The 21786-nt window shown below is 43.7% G+C and overlaps 1 protein-coding gene across 1 annotated transcript in view; it reads right to left on the reverse strand.

Moving 5' to 3' along the window:
- The window catches only part of MSRA (methionine sulfoxide reductase A), a 256774-nt gene that overhangs the window by 124132 nt on the left and 110856 nt on the right, over positions 1 to 21786 (reverse strand). Inside the window, exon 3 of the mRNA XM_032683427.1 lies at positions 12531 to 12650. Coding sequence (XP_032539318.1) covers positions 12531 to 12650 — 120 coding nt within the window. The remainder of the gene's footprint in view (positions 1 to 12530; positions 12651 to 21786) is intronic.

A 21786-nucleotide genomic window follows, 5' to 3' on the forward strand; every position in this document is an offset into this window, starting at 1 on the left:
CAAAAAGCAACTCAGTGAGATCCCTGCTCACAGCTCAATTGTTTTGATGCATTCTGCCCTCACACGTTATAGGAATGTATCATGTGCAGACAAATTCTATTTCATGGTTAACAGTGAGGCTGCATGGAGAGGAGTCCATTATCATATGGGAAATAAAGGAATTAGGGAAGAATCTGAGGCGATAAATAGATGAATATGCAGTGAGACACTTGGCTTTCCACTCAGTTGAGCTGCAGAATTTGCCTTCCAGATCTGCTGTGACACAAGTTATTTCTGCACTTTTAGTAGATCCAAACTGCCTGTTACAAGAGCTCAAGCAACGAATGCAGGTTTTCTGCAAAACTCTTTGCTTTTTAATTAATTACATTGTTTTCCACAGCCATCCTTCAAGCAGGCCACAGAAATCATTCTCTTTATGATGCAAAGTTCCATAAATCCCAACTGCTCTATAAGAGATACTGCTAATCATGAGAGACTTTGGGTTGGAGTGTGTGAACCTTTGGGAAAGACCAGGAGGAGCATTTTGCTCATCACAGTTAATTAGATCTGAAACGGTGGGAGCTGGAACCAAAATTTTGTACAGCTTTGGTGTGACAGCCCTTGGTTCAAACACCTGCTCAGCAAGTTTGAAGTCTGGATCCCAAATGACTCTCAAAATAGGAGCCACATCCATTGAAAGCATCCTGATCCAGGCCGGAGGAAACGCTCAGGAAGCACATTTGTTACTTGTCCTGATGAAGCAACGACACTGCTTCATCAAATGGAAGCCCACAAATGGAAGGTCAGAGAATCATAAAATCATTTGGCCTGGAAAATCCCTCTGGAATCATTGAGTCCAACCATTCCCTAGCACTGCCAAGGCCACCACTAACCCCTGTCCCCAAGTGCCACACCCACATGGCTTTTAAAGCCCCCCAGGGATGGGGACTCCATCACTGCCTTGGACAGCCTGTGACAGGGTTGGACAACACCTTCCATGAAGGAATTGTTCCAAATATCCAATCTAAACCTTCCCTGGCACAGCTTGAGGCCACTTCCTCTCATCCTGTTCCTTGTTCCCTGGGAGCAGAGCACAACCCTCAGCTGGGTCCACCCTCTTGTCAGGGAGTTGGAGTGAGAAGATCCCCTCTGAGCCTCCTTTTTCAGAATGATTTAGGTTGGAAAAGCCCTCAAAGATTGAGTCCAACCATTCCCCAGCACTGCTAAGGCCACCACTGACCCATGTCCCCAGCTGCCACAATCCACATGGTTTTTAAATCCCTCCAGGGATGGGGACTCCACCACTGCCCCGGGCAGTTCCTTCCAATCCTTGACCACCCTTTCTGGGAAGAAATTTTCCCTAATATGCCATCTAAACCCCCCCTGGCACAACTTGAGGCTCTATCCTCCTGACAGGGAGTTGCAGAGAGTGAGAAGATCCCCCCTGAGCCTCCTTTTCTCCAGGCTGAGCCCCCCCCAGCTCCCTCAGCTGCTCCTGGTGTTCCAGACCCTTCCCCAGCTCCATTCCCTCCTCTGGACACCATAAGCCAGGTGGGAAGGTTGTTTTCTTCTACTGACTGGGGCAATCTGGGCAGAGAGAAGAAGGAGGGAAAGAAGGGCAAGGTTCTGGAATTCATTCTCTTGGTTAACATCTGGTTTTATACACCTTGGAGCAGTTTCATGCCAGACACACCGTGGGAAGCCAAATTTGGCACTTCTGCTTTTCCCTGTGCAAGAATCTCCCCTGGTTTGCTTCTATATCCACATTTCCATTCTGGATTATCCGTTGCTGAGTACTCAGAAGAAGGAAGGATGTCCCCTCCCCATCCAAAATCTGACCTACTCAATGCAAAATGGATCCTACTTTCTTTGTGCTTTCCAGCAAGGTGACTAAATTAAGCTCAGACTAAAGACACCAGATCCCAGCCTTTACTTTTCCATTTGATTTTAGCTTCACCTAAAGACTTGTGACTGGATCCCAAAGGCAGCTGGGACACTGCATCGTGAGAGAAGAACTCATTCCACATTCCTCCTGTCTTTGAACATTTTGGAACACCTGCAGAAGGGCTGAACTCTCCCTGAACAGAGAGGAAGGAAGCAAGAGAGAAAATAAAACCATTTGTCAAAGCAAAATAAATGAAGCAGTGAAAAAATAATGGTCCCATCTGCACCTACCACTGGTTCAGGGTCAGTTCTGCTGAAGTCAGTTCACTGCCAAAAAACAAGAGGAGAATGGAATAGAATCCCCAATCCATTCAGAAAACAAAACCAATAATAATAATAATAATAATAATAATAATAATAATAGTAATAATGACAATATTTAGCACTCTTCCAATGCTTTGTAGCTTCAAAACATTGCAGAAACAGGGCAGGATCAGTGAAAATGGAATTTCTTTTTCCAAGACTTGTTTGCTCCTCAGTAGCCACCTTTTTATCTTATCATTGTATTAACAGGCTGAGACAAATCTCTTCCTGATGTAATACCATTGACATCAGCAGAATTATGCCCAGGATCAATCTGACTCCATCTATTACTTCTTAGTAGATGATAAGAGTATAATAACAGTGTTCCATTTGACTTGGAACAAAGAATTTTCACAGCACTCAGCACACGGAATGACATGATTAAACCCTGCATCCTTTCCAAAAAATCTCAACCACTATAATTATAACACAAAAAAAAAGGGGGGAGAAAAAAAGAGGAAAAAAAAAAGAAGCAAAAAGTGTGTAATCATGACAGTTGATGGTAATGCAGACTTTCAGTTTAGCCCATGGTACCTGTCACCTTTCCAGGATGAATACAGGAAAGTTATGGCCAGGGTAAATCATGACCTCCTTAATCCTACATCATGGATCACCTCACAGTGGAAGGTGTCCCTGTCCATGGCAGGGAGTTGGAACCAGATGAGCTTTAAGGTCCCTTCCAACCCAAGCCATTCTGTGATTCCATGATTAACAAAACAGGCTGGAGAGCCTCCTTTACTTCAGAGTCTCCTTTTGAGGGGGAAAGTGTTCTTTTATCTCAATGAGGTAGGTAGCTCAGGGCTAAGCTGAAGGTATTTTAAAAAGGCAAACAAATAATAATTTCAGGCTTTGCAGTGGTGGAAACTTTTACCTCATGCTGTTACCTCTTCTAACCTTTATAGTTAAGGAGATGTATCTTAGTCAAGGCTGTCAGCTCTGGTGAATGTTTTAGCCTCAATTCTTGTTTCTCCTGTTAAGCTGCTCTGAAGCCGAACAGGACCAGAGAAGTAAGACAAAATAATTGCTCCAGCTCCCTGCAGCGATTTGATGCATTGATGGCTGTAAGGACATGAAAGGATCTCCATTTCCACTGCCCAAAGAAGGACTGAACCCCAAAGGAGGCACAGTAGGACAGGCAGAAGTGATGTGACACGGCCACGGAGTCTTTGTCCCCAAACAACTCTCCAGAGAGTTCCATAATCTGCCCAGGTGAGACCCAACCTGCAGAGCTGCCTCCAGCCCTGGGGAACAACAGCACAAGGACGTGGAGCTGCTGGAATAAGTCCAGAGAAAGCCACAGAGATGCTCCAAGGGCTGGAGCTCGTCTGCTCTGGATCAAGGCTGGAGAGCTGGGGGTGTTCACCTGGAGAAGAGAAGGATCCAGGGAGATCTTAGAGCCCCTTCCAGTGCCTAAAGGGGCTCCAGGAGAGCTGGAGAGGGACTTTGGACAAGAGATGGAGGGACAGGACAAGGGGGAATGGCTTCACACTGATAGAGGGATTAAATCCTTCCCTGTGAGGGTGGGGAGGCCCTGGCACAGGTTGCCCAGAGAAGCTGTGGCTGCCCCATCCCTGGAAGTGTCCAAGGCCACGTTGGACAGGGCTTGGAGCAACCTGGACTAGTGGAAGGTGTCCCTGCCCATGGCAGGAGGTGGAGCTGAATGGTTTTTAAGGTCCCTTCTAACTCAAACCCTTCTATGGTGCTATGATTCTACAACTTCCCTAACGGACAGAACCACTCCCTGCTCCCAGAATTGTCCCACTTACACTGAAAGATTTCTGCCATCTCCACATAGTTTTTCATTGGATCACAGGCACAGATGACCACCCCTTTAATAAAGATGGGTTCAGTATCCTCCAGTAAGGTTAAACTTGTTCCTTTGAATTCCTCAGATGATTCCTGCCCAACGACAGCCAAAGCCAGACCCCTATCAGGACACCACACGCTCAGCAAGCTGACCATGGGCTTTTGGGGACAGAAGAGCTCTTTTCCCTTCCTCTCCAGAGGTGCTACAATGCCTGGAGAAAAGGAGGCTCAGGGGAGAACTTCTTACCTTCTACAAGTCCCTGACAGGAGGGTGCAGTGAGGTGAGTGTCAGACTCTTCTCCCAGGTCACAAGTCACTGGCTGAGACAAAATGTCCTGAAGTTGTGTCAGGGAAGGTTTATGTTGGATATTAGGAACAACTTCTTCATGGAAAGGGTCGTCAAGAACTGGCACAGCTGCCCAGGGCAGTGGTGGAGTCCCCATCCCTGGAGGGATTTCAAAGCCATGTGGATGGCTCTTAAACTTGGGGACACGGGTTAGTGGTGGCCTTGGCAGTGCCAGGGGAATGGTTGGACTCAAAGAGCTTTTCCAAACTAAATGATTCTATGAATGGAAGCCACAAAGTGCTCTAGCAGCAGTTAACAGGTCTGCAGCTCCCCTTTTCATGGCTGACAAGATTCCTGAGGAGAAGGACCATCACCATCCATGTCATGCTCCAGTAAACCCAAATAACAGCCTGAGAACCCAAGTTCAGTTAAAACTGCTTTCCTTTCACTCACTTTCTACTCCAAACCAGGCAGTACCAGGTCTGTACACACACTGAGATGATGGCTTAGCATATTCATTAAAATTCTCTTGAGGTTTGATTTCTCCCAACTGTCTGCAGCAATCTGGTGTCTTTTCTCTTAGTAATTCACTTTGGGAGGAAAAGACTTTCTTTTTTTTTTCTCTGCTTTACCCACCAAGGTCATAACCCATCCCAAGTCCAGCACTGAAAACATTCAACCCTCTTTTCTTAGTATTTTTGTTCTGCTGCTGTACTATTTTAGCAGAAAGTAAACCTTATAGAGCTTATGGAAATGTGACATTAGAAGAGAATCACTCGAAGGCATTTCAGCTACAATTAACATTTTTCACTCCTCGGAAAGAAAATAAAAATAGTTTCTAATTGAATCACTTGACTGAATAAACACTGGATTAAACCAAGAGGGGAACTAGCAGACAAAAAAAAAGAGGTTATCCACATGTCAGGGTTGGGTTTGGGTTTTCCAGGCAGATTTGATCTGTGTGGCAGCACTGAGGGTGCATGAACACTGTGCCACGATGGATTTCTGTGCTCAGTAATAGGGACAGAAATGTCTCCAGGCACAAACTGTGCACAGAGTCAACGAGGCAAAGCTGGTCCTTCCTTCCTTCTTCTTACCAGCCAAAGCATTCCTAGGATCCATGGGTTTAAAAGGGCTGGTTAGGGATGTCAATATAGACAACACACCTCAAAAAGATTGAAAACAAAAGTAGGGCAGCCCAAAGAGTCCACTGAGCTTCTCATTTTCTAGTAAATACAAGTCTAAGCTTAGTCTCTGACTACAGAGAATCATGGAATCCCAGAATGGTTTGGGTTGGAAGGGACCTTAAAGACTATCCATTCCCACCACCTGCCATGGGCAGGGACACCTTCCACTATCCCAGATTGCTCCAAGCCCTGTCCAACCTGGCCTTGAACACTTCCAGGGATCCAGGGGCAGCCACAGCTTCTCTGGGCAACCTTTGCCAGGGCCTCACCACCCTCACAGGGAAGAATTTCTTCCCAATATTCCATCTAAACCTACTCTCTGTCAGTTTGAAGCCATTCCCCCTTGTCCTGTCACTCCATACCCTTGTAAAAATTCCCTCTACATCTTTCCTGTATGTTCCCTTCAGGTACTTCTGATGACTCCCAACTTCCCATCAGAACTCCCCTTGCAACAAACTTTCTATCCTCCACACAGAGTTTGTGCACCCACACTCTGTTTGTCTGTGCCTCGGAATTCTCCAGGACAGGCTACAGCCATGGCAGGGCCTCCCAAAGCAATCCAGGGATAGGATTGATCACATCCCCGTTCCCAAATCTGTGCCCTGTACCATGCCCTGCCATAGATCTGACCTGTGTGCAGCCTTGGCAGCTCTTCTGGGGATGCCACCAGTGTTGATAACAAAGAAGCTGCTTTGTAAGCCAAAACCAATTTTTGAAGTGGGCTCTATCCAAAGCTTCTCCTTCTGACAGGTTTAAGGTCAGACACCTTGGACTGGTCACTCTGTCCACATGACAGGCCCAAGTGTCCTCATTGATGTGGAAATCAAGTTTGCTCTTAGTACTGTTGGAATTAGATCCTACTGCTGATGCCATACGATGTGCAACCAAGAAATAAAAACCCTTTCTTTGTGCCAAAGTGAAAGCCTCCAAAGATGTTGTACAGAAGTGTTTCAAAGCAAAAAATGACTCAGAACAAAACAAAACAACACAAATTGATATTTTCAGACTTCCTATAATGGATCTTCTCTTTGTTTTTTTTCCCATTACCTTGTTTTTTCTCCCCTTTCCAGCTTAGCTGTTGCTTTGAGCTCTACTGGTGGTATAGAAATGCAACACATCACCATGGAACACATAAAGAGTGCCAGTAAAGCAAATTTTTGCTCACTCCTCAGAACAAATACTTCATTCCCCGACACGTTGAGCTGCCACAAAATAACCTTTAGTAAAACACCATTTAACAAGTTCGCTTTGAAACTTCCTGCACAGGTTCAATGCTGGAGTTAATGAAACCACAATTTCCCCTCCTATTTGTGAATGCCAGAAATAAAATTGTATTAAAGAAACAGATTAACAAATTAATAGGGAAAAGGTCATCAGTGATTATTAAAGACTAAATCATTAATACCTGGAAGCTGGGAGTATATGAAGATAGAACTCATGGAATCATGGAATGGTTCAGGTGGGAAGGACCTTAAAACTCATCTTGTTCTATGCCCTGCCATGGGCAGGGACACCTTCCACTAGCCCAAGTTGATCCAAGCCCTGTCCAACCTGGCCTTGGACACTTCCAGGGATTCAGGGGCAGCCACAGCTTCTCTGGGCAACCTGTGCCAGGGCCTCACCACCCTCCCAGCCAACAATTCCTTCCCAATATCCCATCTAACCCTGCCCTGTTTCAGTGTGAAGCCATTCCCCCTTGTCCTGTCCCTCCATCCCTTGTCCAAACTCCCTCCTTAGTTTCCTCCATCTTTGATCTCTATCCCCATGACATTCTTTTGCTTCTTGTTTCCCCCTACTTTTTTGACTTCTTGTATCAGTTTGCACAAAATACTTCAAATATTACACATCAGAATGATTCTCATGAACAGGAACAGCCACAGGTGACCCCAGTGGAGTTTCCACCTACAGCAATCCCTAATCCTGGAAGCACAGTTTGGCAGACCGAGTGAACTGGCTGTGTAGCTTATTTTTTCTTCACAAGTGTCTCCACAGCAAAAACAAAAAGTAAGAAACCCCCACTGGCCACAATAACAACAGAGAGCTTTTTAATAACATCATTTTCACAAATACACCATGTTCTGATGCTTTAAAAAAGAAGCAGCTTCGTGCTGCGTCTTCTGTTTTCAGGCCCAGTGATGTGGGAACATCCCAGCCTGATCCTGCACGGGGCCCCTCCTGAAAATAAAGATCCTCTGGGAACTTCCTGGAGGCTCCAGGTCAGAAGATTTTGTCTTTGACTTGTTCTATAATGGCTCTTTCAACCTCTGGGGCTATCACATTTTCATCTTATATATATCTTTAATAAAACCAGGAGATGAGAGAGATGGAAACAACACATCTCAGTGGGATACAATTCAAATAAAGTTGTTAATAATAAATAATATATTTAGTATTTATACTGCTGCTACAACCTGAGCCTGTGATTATGGGCAACGCTGAGATAAATAGATGACAGGAACAGAGGAGAGCAGTGAGGCCATTAGGATTTGAAATTTGCCATGAGGCACAATCAGGTATCTAAATAATAAATATCACTTTGGTTTCTTGGAGCCTGAACCAGACAAGATATTAACCCTGAGAAGTCAAATTCTGAAATGGAAAAGGGAACTCAACCTTGATTAAAGATGCAGCAGAGCTCCCTAAGCAGAGCTGCCGCCTTCCCTTGTGGACAAAGAGCTTTTTGTTTTTCAGGCAAAAAAATATTTATTCTGCCTTTCATTTTTAAATTCTGAATCAGGCTCCATTTCTGTATCCTGGATTTTAAGGTGTAGTGAAGTTTTCTTGGTCAATAAGAAGCTTTTCTGTTGAAAAGGAACACGTCAGTAATGTCAGTGTGGGCAATTTTGGAGGTAGAGCTGCAGGAACTGAGATTTAATGCATCTCTTGGAGTTCTGGTTGCCAAGGTTTTAACGTGGCAGCAGCAGCTGTTCTCACCTTTCCAAATGATTTTTTGAAGTGAAATTGGTACATTCATTTTATTTCATGACCTGGCAACTGGCATCAAGGACAAATTATAGTTTAGAGGGTTATATCAAGGTTTTGTCTGCACTTCCAGGAGGATCCCAAGAAAACAATCTCATGATTACAGAGACAAAACTTATTCTAACTGGTCTAGTTAATAAAAATTACATATTTTCTACGAAATCCTGTTCTTCAATTGCTACAAAAAAACCACACAAAACACTCCTACCCACAGTACATGACATTAACTTTGATCTCCACAGTATTCTGTACTTTGCCTGACCTTTCCTTCCCTCCTCACAGGTGAACTGGGAAAAAAAAAAGGGGAGAGGTGGAGCAATTGGCCAGTCATACCAAGGCACAGATCAAGAGCGTGAGGAACACTGATATTCTTCACAGTCATTAAAATTCCTATATCCTGTTCTTATATGAAAAAAAAAAAAAGAACAGACAAAGGCACAACAGGAATCTATTCTCTTGACAGAGACCTAATAATAAAAGAAACTGTTCTGAACCATTCTCATTACTGCTTGGAAACTTTAATCTTGTGGTCTTAGTTCCTGCTCATGAAAACCTTCAGATCCCTTTATAAGCTACAGAAAGCGAAGGGAATGTTTGTAGTTGGATTATACAGTTAAACATTTTGGAGAGTTGGAGCCACGTTGGAATACTGTTGTGATGTCCAGAGGAAGGGTTTTACAAGCAAGGCAAGGCCCTGTCTCAATATAAGGAGAGTCACTGAGTTGATCCCAGGGCCCCTTTGCTCTGGAGACAGGCTGGGAGACCTGGGGGGGTTCACCTGGAGAAGAGAAGGATCCAGGGAGGCCTGAGAGCCCCTTCCAGTGCCTAAAGTTGCTCCAGGAGAGCTGGAGAGGGACCTGGAACAAGGGATGGAGAGACAGGACATAGGGAATGGCTTCCCACTGCCAGAGGGCAGGGAGAGATGGGATACCAGGAAGGAATTGTTGCCTGTGAGAGTGGTGAGGCCCTGGCACAGGTTGCCCAGAGAAGCTGTGGCTGCCCCTGGATCCCTGAAAGTGTCCAAGATCAGGATGGACGGGGTTTGGAGCAACCTGGGATAGTGGAAGGTGTCTCCATGGCTGGGGTTGGAATAAGATGATCCTAAGGTCCCTTCCCATCCCAAACTATTCCATGATTCCATGATTCTATGAACATGCTGATGATTTGCCATAGGACATTCATCTGTATTTTGTAGAGAAGGGGAAATCTCAGAACACAAGAACTATTATCCCATATTCACTTGTTCTATATTTCTATTAATAACTTGTGAAAAATGCCAGACAGACTTTCAGTTGTCACCTTTAATGACCATATTTTTAATGCATAAATATATAAAATAAGCTCCACATCACAAAGCCAAACCCTCCACAAGCCTTTCCATTCTTAAACCACCCTGTGCCTACCATCAGCCTGCTCTGGGGTCATCTGGTTGTCCTGCCCTCTCCTTCCAGTCTAAAGATGAAGCAGAGATGGAATTAACTTGGTAAATCACCAAAGGCAGAGGAGGTAACAGAGCAAGAAATTAATTTTGCCTTTCTCCACTCCTTTCCATCAGCTATTTCCAAGTCTTCTGGATGACCTTTGAAAGCCAAGACCTGGAAATCTTACAGAGAAGAATCAGTCAAAAGACTAATTGATATGCGAGAGGCAACACTGTCCCTCAGAAAAACATGGATTTGCTGCTTAGGAAATGTGAAACAACCTCACAATCAACTATTTTATGTAACTCAAAGCAGAAAACCAACTCCACATGGAATACTTTTATATTGAATTGTTAATTTTTAAGATTTGTGATTTGTGTACGAGAGAAAAAGCTTCAGAAAGGTACTGAGAGTTGTCTGGGTTATAAATTGGTTTAATCTGCTGTTATGTTCACTAAGCCTTCTAACTAATATCCTATAATAAACAGACATATCCATATTTTTTCTTAAATTACAGTCACCGAGGATAAACAAAGAAAACAACTCAAAGCAAAGCAAAATGACCTGCTTAGATGTTGAACCACAAGCCTATAAACTGCCCTGTTTTTAAGAAAATCATCATTAGCAGCACATTTTATATGGTAATTGTACATCACCACTTTCTGAATAACAGCAGCAGAGTTTCTCCCTTCTGATTTCAGAGCCACTTGAGCTATGCAGATTTCTAAAAGCTTATGAATATACAGATAAACAGAATTGTTCTGAACATCTGTAAGCAAAATATGAAAAGATGTTTCGTGCTGAATGAACATCCTGGGCTGTCTAATGCTGGCCAAAAATTGGTGTATTTATGGATTAGGCAAAAGCCCTGAAAATAGCTCTGCACCAACTCCAGAAAGCCTTTTCAGATTGTCCTCTGTATGGCTGTCACCACAAAATGGAAAAAGAATTTTCCATTCTGTTCCATTCAATTTCCAATCCTGTTCCTTCCCTTCCCTTCCCTTCCCTTCCCTTCCCTTCCCTTCCCTTCCCTTCCCTTCCCATTCCATTCCATTCCATTCCATTCCATTCCATTTCTATTTCTATTCTATTCCTATTCCATTCCATTCCATTCCATTCTATTCCATTCCATTCCTATTTCTATTCCCTTCCCTTCCCTTCCCTTCCCTTCCCTTCCCTTCCCTTCCCTTCCCTTCCCTTCCCTTCCCTTCCCTTCCCTTCCCTTCCCTTCCCTTCCCAAACCTTCCCAAACCTTCCCAAACCTTCCCTTCCCAAACCTTCCCTTCCCAAACCTTCCCTTCCCAAACATTCCCAAACCTTCCCTTCCCAAACCTTCCCAACCTTCCCCTCCCAAACCTTCCCAAACCTTCCCTTCCCAAACCTTCCTATTCCATTCCATTCCATTTCCATTCTATTCTATTCTATTCCTATTCCATTCCATTCCTATTTCTATTCCCTTCCCTTCCCAAACCTTCCCTTCCCAAACCTTCCCTTCCCAAACATTCCCAAACCTTCCCTTCCCAAACCTTCCCAAACCTTCCCCTCCCAAACCTTCCCAAACCTTCCCTTCCCAAACCTTCCTATTCCATTCCATTCCATTTCCACTCTATTCTATTCTATTCCTATTCCATTCCATTCCTATTTCTATTCCCTTCCCTTCCCAAACCTTCCCTTCCCAAACCTTCTCTTCCCATTCCATTCCTATTTCTATTCCATTCCATTTCCCTTCCCTTCCTATTCCATTCCATTTCTATTCCTATTCCATTCCATTCCTATTTCCCTTCCCTTCCTTTTCTTTGTATTCCTTTCTCTTTCTATTACATTCTATTCTGTTCTATTCTATTCTATTCGATCCCATTCCACCTCAAACATCCCTTTTCCCATTTTTCCCTATTTCCACCAAGTTCCTGCCTTTTTGGCTCCTTGAGGCACTTCTGCACCATTTCTAAAGTGTCCATTATTTGTTTGTCTCTGACCATTTCACACCCTTTCCATTGAGCCCACGTGACAGTTTGTCACTGAGAACAAGCACCAACATCAGCATTTGGCATAAAATTGTTAACAAGAAAATAAACCAAAAGAAAACTTCCAGGCTGTTCCCCAAGTCCTGGAAAGCAAGGATTTACTTCCACAGCAACATTAGTTGGCTGCCAGTGGTTCTGTGGTTTAGGTCACAGAAAGAAACTGTGTTGGGTTATTAGTGCTGCAGAATGAAAAATAAATGCAAGGGTTTGGCCTGGAAATGACAGGATGTTGTGCATTAAACTGTATTAAAAATTAACAAATTATTAATAATAACGCAAATGAGAAATTGCTGATTTTTGTTCATAGATACAGACAAAAGTAAAAGCAAAACTCACACTTTATCTAAGGAACACACTTTCATCATTTGAAATAGAATTCCAGAAGAATTCTTTCTTTTGTTCACACCTTAACTCATTAATTATTAGGAAGTAACAATGGGATGGGCAGACACAGATTTCAGGACAGTTTAGGGTGCAAAGCCAACACCAGGGTGGACCAAACACCACATTCTTTTAGGCACTGCAGCCACTCATTTAGTTCCTCATAATCTGACGGGGTTCCACTCCCAATCCCCAAAAACCAAAGAGGAAGAGTTACCTGAGCAGACCTCCTTGTAGGTGGGGTTTGGGGTGTGACCTCCTGCATAACCCACTTGAGTGGAGTAAACTCCCTTCTGCCTCCAGAACTTCCTCTCAGCTCCCCAGAAACAGCCCATACCTGGATATGGCATAAAACACACATTGTCACATCAAAATGTGCCAATTAATCACTCATTTGCATATTAATTACACTCCACAGTGGAGGCAACATCTATAGGCAGCACCTGCTGGTCAAGTGTTTTCCAAGATTATTTATAGGGTAACTACATGGAAAAATCCATTCTGCATCAGAGCATGACACAAATAAAGCTGATTTATGCTTCTGAATACCAACATATCACCAAGGACAAACCTTGCAATGGTTCAAAGGCCCAAACAAGGAGAATTCTCAAGCACACACCAAAAAAAAGTTACTTAAAAGGCAGTTGTTCTATTTGTGCAGCACCATTTTTGCTCGAGTTGATTAGGAAGCTGTCAAAACACAATAATTTGTATTAATGGCAAACAGTTATTTCATTTTCTGCTTTCAGGCAGAGGTGGCAGCAATAATGGATTATATTATGGGTTATGCAAGAGGAAAAATGCTTCAGTTTAGCGATTTATTCACGGAGATACTTGATGTTCACACAAGATTCTGGTGGTCGTTCGCCCACGTGGCCAATTATCAAAGGACATCAGACTGACAAAGGTGTGAATTAGCAAAACTCTCCTGGCTAAAGGAATCAAGGAACAAGCACAACCAACATTTTCAATTGTCTGATGGCTTAGTTAAATAAATGTTTAAGAGACTAATTATTAGATTATTCATTTAGGGTGTCATGCCCGCTCCAGTGTTGTGAAGATGATTCCTGATTGTGTATTTTCTCTCTCAGCGATAACACACTGCCTGTTATTATTCCCTTTCCAAAACATTTGAAAGAAAAGGCAGTTAAAAATAAGCTAAATATTAAATACACTTAGAAATCAATGACCCATGCTGGGTTTTCTACCAGTAACACTGAAGATTTGACAAGTTAAAAAATTACAGAAATGATTCTTCAAAGTACAACCAGAACCTTTCTCAACCTTGATGGCTCACAAAGGCCTGTTATTCCTTTGAATCTTCAGAGATTAACTAAAATTAAAGTTGTAATGGACCAAAAATCACAGAAGTAATGACTGGGATTTCTCCTAATTCAGGTGTTCAAGCAAACTGCATAAATCAGGAGCTCAACCTGCTCCTGGAGGCTATGGAGAGAGGGAGGAACCTCCTGAGGGCAGTTCAGCTCACAGAAGATATAAATTGATGATCAAATTAGTTATTCTCCCCTAATTATAGAGATCACTGGGGCTGTTAGGTTTGGGTTCTTCAGGTAAATCAGGTTGGTGGCAACTTGTAGGACCTCTCTTGAAATTCCCTCCCAGTTTTGCTTCTGAACTTTGTTCCCAGAGGCTTGATGAGTGTGAAAAAGTCAAGAATCTGCATGTCCCTGGTAAGTGCTGGAAATGACTGTTCCCTACTGTCAGAGAGTGAAATAGTTAATGGCTTAAACACTGTAAGATCACCACAAGACTTTTGTCCACTGCAGCAAACTTCAAAGAAGCAGCTGCTCACCCAGCAGAGCCCACCCCTCCCTGAACATGCCAACTGGGAAAGCACCTTCAGATCAGAGAAGTGGGTGCCACTGTCCAACCTTCCTGGGTGCAGATGCACACCTGAAGCTACAAACTGCATTTCCAGATAAGGGAAGAAGGCTAAGAAAGGGCAAATCCTGCAAGGTGGGATAATCCTTCTTATCATACCAATGTCCTCCCTTACATGATGACTCCGCTGTGAAAACCCCTCCTGGGAGCATCAAAGACTTGTGACATGTCCCGTGACATGATCCACGATGAAACTCCCCACCCAGGGGAGGTACAAGGCGTTCCCACCTGAGCTGGAAGTGTATAATAACTTAGGAAACCTTTGAGGTTTAGGGGGGGGGCTTCCCCCAGCCCCAACAGATCAAAAACACCACTTCAACCAACAGACATGGAAGCTGCAACTCCCAAGTTTCATTGCTGGATCCAGTGGGTGGTGACTATATATATCAGTCACCTTATATATATATATATCTCCTTATCATTTCTTTCTCTTTCTCTCCCTTACACATTCTCTTAAGTGGTATTTTTATGCTTTAATATTGCCATGCTTTAATAGTGCTATACTGCCATTTTTTATGTTGCTATATTGCTACAGATGCTTTAATATTGCTGTAGATGATAACACCCAAAACAACAACTTACCTGTTACCTTTGAAACAAAACTGTCCTGAAATAAACCCTACATACATATGTTTACAAACACTGATTATTCAGTGTTGTTTCACTCTAATCCACCCCAAGGGAGTTATTAATAAGAACCTGGGTTACCCTCCCCTTCTGGGGCGGGTCATAACACCTACATGCTCCCCAGCACTCACTGTACTGCAGCAGGGATTTTGGCAGGATACATGGGATATTTTTACAAGGAACTTGCCTATAAACCAGTGTTCACATGTGGTTTTACACGTATGAGTGAGAAATATGGATTAAAACATGCTTCCAGATCGGATGTTAGGAGAAAATTCTTCACCAAAAGGGGTGAAGCCCTTCCCAGGACAGGGGTGGAGTCCTCATCCCTGGAGGGATTTAAAAGCCAGGTGGATATGGCACTTGGGGTCATGGGTCAGTGGTGGCCTTTGCAGTGCTGGGGGATGGTTGGACTCGATGATCTCAGAGGGCTTTTCCAACTTAAACAACTCTGTGATTCCATGTTGATTTGATCCAATGACCTCCGGATCCTCCTCAGACGTTCTTTCCCTTTTCCCTCTCCCAGTTCATGTCTGAGCTCATCCTGCTGCCCTTCCCCTGAGAGACAGAGACATTTTATTCCCTTGCTGAAGCCTCCTCCTCATTTCTCTGCCACCTCACAGCAACAATAAATCCTCCCATCCATGGGAACAGATAAAATTGAAATCTTTGTCATAATAAAACAACCTGCTCCTAAAGAGACATAATTTACAACAATACAGCACTAAATTGCTTTTCCACAGGATTAATACAATCAGAGGCTGATGTTTGTTATTCTGCTAAAGTGGTGCCAGAGAAATTGTCATAAGGAGAGAAATATTAACAATAAAACCCCACATAATATTCCAGAGTTAAGACACGTGAGCTCATGGAGTGCCTGTTTTCAAGAGCACTGCCTGTCTTAAGCCATGGAAAACATGCACAACTACTAAAACAGGGAAATAATTGCAGTTCAAGACCTGTAGAACAAAAAGAAAAGTTGACTTTCCCTAATTATTACTACTCTAGGATGAAAACTGAAGAAATAAATAATTTAAATAATAAATTTAAATAATTAAATAAAACTCAGAGGGGGAAAAAAAAGGGTAAAAAACAGTAGGGAAATAAACATAAAAGCCAATAAACCACCCCTGTTATAATTTGAAACTAGAAAATATGAATGTGATTTTAAACTATTCATGAAGGAATTTGCATAATCCCCAGTCCTGGTGAAGTGAGTGGAGCTTTGGAGTTAGATAGAGAGCTTCCAGAGGCATTCCTAAGAGAAAGGGAAGAAAGGAAATCCTGGGGAACATCCTCACGTTCCCAGAAAGAAAAGTATTATTTGAACATAATGGGAATTGCAGAAGAGTGTTTGAGCATTGAAGATATTTGTCACTTTTTAATTGCTAATTTGCAAAACAAAACCTATTCTTTTAGTGATAGGTTTTGACTGACTCTTAATTGGAATTTCAAAAGGTACTTAAAGATTTCTTTTTTTTTTGCTTTTTGAACTTTAAAACCAAACAGACTCCAGCAGGAATCTTTAAAGGTTCAGTCATCCCTATAAATAATATTAATCATAGAATTGGGGGATAAATGATAGTACCATATTCCTTTCTAGAATCCACATCCTTTTCCTCAAACTATTCTCTTTATGGATGCATACACATATAGATCCTCTAAACATCTCTTTTTGTCAGCCATGTGTTTCCACGGGCAACCCAGAGTATTTTTATATTTCTAAGAAATAGTCACCATAAAATTAAGTATTCTTCTAAAATAATGAAAGCCAAGTGCTACTCTGATAAGACATAAACATCCCATTCTTGGAGATAATAAGTAGTGAAATATTCAGAGAAAAACTGAGCAGAATTGTCCCCCAGGTGATTCCAGAGAGGAACAGCTTTATGGATTGTGTTAAACACATGGACCAGGTCTGCACTGACTGCACAGGGCCTCAGACATTCAGGGATTAATTTATTTGCCTAAATGGAGACATTTGGGGTCATCTGAGATGCCTCAGGACATCCAAGACATCTGAACACACAAGGCTCACATAGATGAGACAGGAATTGGGAGAGACACGAGTCATTCCTGAAAGGCATCCTGAGGGCAGGGAAAATACTCCTGGACAACGGAAATGTAACTGTCTCATGGAATCACAGACTAGTTTGGGTTGGAAGGGACCTTAGGATCATCTCATTCCAACCCCTGCCATGTGCAGGGATGCCTTCCACGGGCCCAGGTTGCTCCAAGCCCCGTCCAATCTGGCCTTGAACACTTCCAGGGATCCAGGGGCAGCCACAGCTTCTCTGGGCAGCCTGGGCCAGGGCCTCACCACCCTCACAGCCAACAATTCTTTCCCAATATCCCATATAACCCTGCCCTGTTTCAGTGTGAAGCCATTGCCCCTTGTCCTGTCCCTCCATCCCTTATCCAAAGTCCCTCTCCAGCTCTCCTGGAGACCCTTTAGGCTCTGGAAGGGGCTCCAAGGTCTCCCTGGATCCTTCTCTTCTCCAGGTGAACACCTCCAGCTCTCCCAGCCTGGCTCCAGAGAAGAGGGGCTCCAGCCCTCAGAGCATCTCCGTGGCCTCCTCTGGACTCGCTCCAGCAGCTCCACATCCTTCTGATGATGGACCCCAGAGCTCCAGGTGGGGTCTCACCAGAGCACCCCATCTGCACTTTTGAAGGACAGAGAAACCAGTCCATACCCCACATACTGACATTACAAACCCCTGAAAGTCTCTGAATCTGAAGTTGAATCAGATCTCCCAAAAACAAATCGATTTGTGTCTCCTTTCTCATTTCCCAGTTGCCCATTTCCCTTCCACACCTATAAAAAGTGACTAACCTGACTAGCTCAGTAGGACTCTCTGCTACAGCCTAAACTAGATGTATCCTAAGAAAAATTGTTAATTCCAAAGTTATTTATCCTCATAATAATGTTTACAGCTTGTAACATTGTTAGATCCTTTATTTTGTGTACTGCTCACATCGGCCATCACAAGGGGACAAAAATCAGATGGGAAAATTTATTTGAAAACTCTTCAACATTCAAGATGTTTTCCCCACTCCATCAGGAAATTTCGCGATCCTCAAAGGTGCCTTTTCCTCACCTTTGTTCTGATCCCTTCTCCAATGCCTGTTCCCATCTCATCTTTGAATCATTCCCGGTCTCCACGCAGATTCCCTGATGCAAATTCCTATTTATGATTCCATTATGCAAATGAGCTGAGCAGTAAATTTGCATCAGAAGGGGATTCCTGATCCAAACTCAACCCTCACAAGCTGCACCCACTCTGTCCTAATTAGCGTCCATTAACTCCGGAGCTCTGGAGCTGCTGGAAAAGGCTGAGCTTCAGGGACTCTCAGCTTCCCATTTATTCCATTTATTTAAAGGAACTCACAGCAGGTGGATTGTTTCATATCCAGGCCAATTTTCATTTTTTTTCTCTGATATATCCACATAGACGTTATTTTAATTTGTGGAATATCTTTTTTAATGCCTTTTGTCCTTTACTTTTGTTGGCATTTCCTTCCCCTCTGGCATCAGGTGCAGACACACCTGACTCCTGAGTATCCACCGACCTTTCCCTCCTGCCAGCTTTATTTCCAAGCCTTCCCATTCCCTGCCCTCCCAGCAGTCCAGCAGCCCATCCAGAAGCCTCTTTTTTGTCATATTTTGAGGAATGAATGCATTATTTCCTTGGCATGCCAAGCCTTCCCTGGCCTGCTGCCCGCAATCCCTGCTCCCACACTCCGAGGCACTTTTCCATGCAGTAGATTAAGGAGCTGTTCCAATGCCAGGTCGGCAGCGGATGATGAACTGCAAAGGATATGGATCCTGCTCCTCCTTCTGTTATCAGGATTTTACAATATATTCCACTGGTAGGGGGGGAAATGTCAGGTTTAAATAAACCCTCAGAAAAATCAAACGAGCTGGTGCTGAGAGAACAAAGAGCAGCAGGTCCTGGAAACCTCTTCCCTAAGCCCAGATCAGGAAGGAGCAGGACAGGATTTATCCAAAGCTCAGACAGAGGAGCCTGGCTCTGGTGCCAGATTCTGCTCCAAAACCCTGGAAGCGATGGCTGTGCCAGCTGCTCCAGTGCTCCAGGACCCAGCCAACAGGAGCTGCTCCTATACATTGAGGCAGGAAAGGACAGCCAAAAGTACATCCCACCAGCTACCTTGGAGCATCCAGCATTTCCCCTGGAGCTGGAGACACAGCTGCCAATATCCCACTTCCCTTGGCCACTGCAGGACTTGGCCCAGCTTTGGAATACGATTGATTTAGTTCCTTCTGTAAAATCTGGAGAAGGGAATGCTCAGCTGCTTTGAACTGAAATGGTTTTGGTTTTTTCTCCCTCCTGTTGGAAGGAATAAATTGAAGCTCAGCAAGTTCCATACCTATGGAATAGTGCTCATTTCCAACATTTCTGCCAAACGCCAACTGTGATTGGCATTTTCTCTTAAAAAAAAAAAATAACGGAGAGCAGTTGGTTCAGCTGATTGATTGAAGTTGGGCCAAGGACTGGTATTTCTGAGCACTGAGCCAAAGGGAAGGTTCTGCTCTCAAATTGTGGGGACCATTGATTTTTAGAATTCCTCAGGTTGAAGTGGGGACCTTGGATTCACCAGGGAAGGTCAGGATGAGACCTTGGTGGGCACCATCGTGTGCAGCCCAATAAAGAAACAATGGGCAAGTTGGTGACAAGGAAGATGTGAAGGCATCCAGCAGATCTCTAGGGAGAGGCCATGGAGATACTCCAAGGGCTGGATTCCCTCTGCTCAGGAGACAGGCTGGGACAGCTGGGGGGGGTTCACCTGGAGAAGAGAAGGATCCAGGGAGAACTTAGAGCCCCTTCCAGTGCCTTAAGGGACTCCAAGAGAGCTGGAGAGGGACTTGGGACAAGGGCCTGGAGGGACAGGACAAGAGGGAAGGGCTACCCACTGCCAGAGAGCAGGGTTAGATGGGATACTGGGAAGGAACTGTTGGCTTTGAGGGTGGTGAGGCCCTGGTACAGGTTACCCAGAGAAGGTGTGGCTGCCCCTGAATCCCTGGAAGTGTCCAAGGCCAGGTTGGATCAACCTGGGCTAGTGGAAGGTGTCCCTGCCCATGGCAGGGGGTGGAAAAGGTGACCTCTAAAGTCCCTTCCAACCCAAACCATTCCATGACTCCATGATCTCCCTGTCTGGACAATCACATCAGGATATCCTGGCAGCCCAGGAGAACACCCAGCATATCCAGTCTACACACAGTGGTTGTTCACCTGGTTACAATGTGGACACAAATCCAGAAGTAAACTGGATCTCGAATCCCACGTTGAGTGAATCCAGCTTTGCTGAACACTTTGATACTGTCTGTGCACTTACACAACCTTTACTAAGGGCTTGAAAATCTAAAATGATCAAAGCTGTGTCCTCAAGACAAAAATACAGCGTTAAGCTACCTCAGAGCCTTTGTTCTGATTTTTTTCCAGTTCTTGTCGAGAATCTGGAAAGAATTCCAGACTCAGATTGAAATGCACCATCATTTCAAATGCATCTTTTCCACAACACCTCATCGTGTAGGGTGCTTTGGGCAGCCATCTGGATGCAGAGGGAATTTGTGTTATCAATCAGGACTTGCAGCAAAATTGTATTACTGATACCCTCAGGGGGTTCAACATCCAGAATATTTGAGCAATCACAGAATATTTGAGATCCCTGGAAAACAATCAACTAAGAAATGGTTGGGAGGAATATGAAAACAAAGCAAAAAAAAAAAACTGAAATTGAGAACAAGCTCTGCTGAAAGAAACAAAACTCCTGGTGACAGATGGCATTAAGAGGATGATCTTCCCAGATAAGCATTGGCTCTAATGCTACAACAGGGTTGATAAATATGTTGAACAGCTTGCCTGGGGCAAGTCAAACAAAGCCCTGGGCAAGGAATTTAAAATGCAGTTTGCCTAACAGAGCAACTAAAGAGGAATTTCTTGGCTCACCATTTTGCCAAGGCATGTTCTGTTCACACTGCATGAATTCCCAGAGAAACTGTTGGGTTTGCTGCTTTTTTTTTTTTTCCATAGGAGAAGCAGAAGCCTCATGTTCATTCAAATTACAAAAGCCCAGGAAATTTGTTCCTGCCTGCGAGGTGGCTCCTGACATCCGTGTTTGTGTATGGAGGGATGTTTGTATGGAATCTGCACAACAGATTAGGGTTATTGTAAAAGGAAAAGCAGACTATCATCACAGGAGAGGAATATTTTACTGTCAAGAGAAAAACTGCCATGTTTTCAGCACCAGAAATAACGTGTCATAAGGATGACTTTGGAAAAAAAAAAAACCTGAGACAACAGCCCTCAAAGTGGGAAAAGCAAGAGGTGGATGCAGAAAACGACTGGCAAAATGTGTTTATTCATTCCATCCTAAAAGCATGTTACAACTTATAAATAATACAAAGTCAACAGGATTTAAACAAAGCTGAAGCCAATCTCAAGAATGTTAAGAAGGCACAAAGCGCAGTTGCTCTGAACTTCTCAGTTTGAACAAGAGAGGTTTCAGATATTCCTATTTAAATGCAGTTTTGAGCTTAACCAGCAGAGAGCAGGGACAGACACAAGTCAGTGCATCACAACACTTTCCAAAGTTCCAAGGCCTTATTCACTGCCTTGGAATTCTTTCCCACCCAATAAGCAGCAATATTTAAAACCATTTTTATCCTGAAGATCAACAGAGCCGTTTTCCGGTGACTCCACTTAATAAATTCCATCATCTAATTCTCTGTTGGAAAACTTGCCTCTAATTCCAGGCATAGCCCACTCAGAAAAATCATTTCTGGTGATCTGAAAGGTTCCCATCACACACACTGGAAGGAGAAGATGGAAAAGCAACAGAGGCCAAACTTTCTGACCTTTAGGAGATGGCCCAGAATGTCCCTGTGCCTGTGACACATCCCATGAGCTGCACCTGGAGCCTTC

The sequence above is a fragment of the Chiroxiphia lanceolata genome, chromosome 3 (genome assembly GCF_009829145.1).
Source record: "Chiroxiphia lanceolata isolate bChiLan1 chromosome 3, bChiLan1.pri, whole genome shotgun sequence".
Classification (NCBI taxonomy): domain Eukaryota; kingdom Metazoa; phylum Chordata; class Aves; order Passeriformes; family Pipridae; genus Chiroxiphia; species Chiroxiphia lanceolata.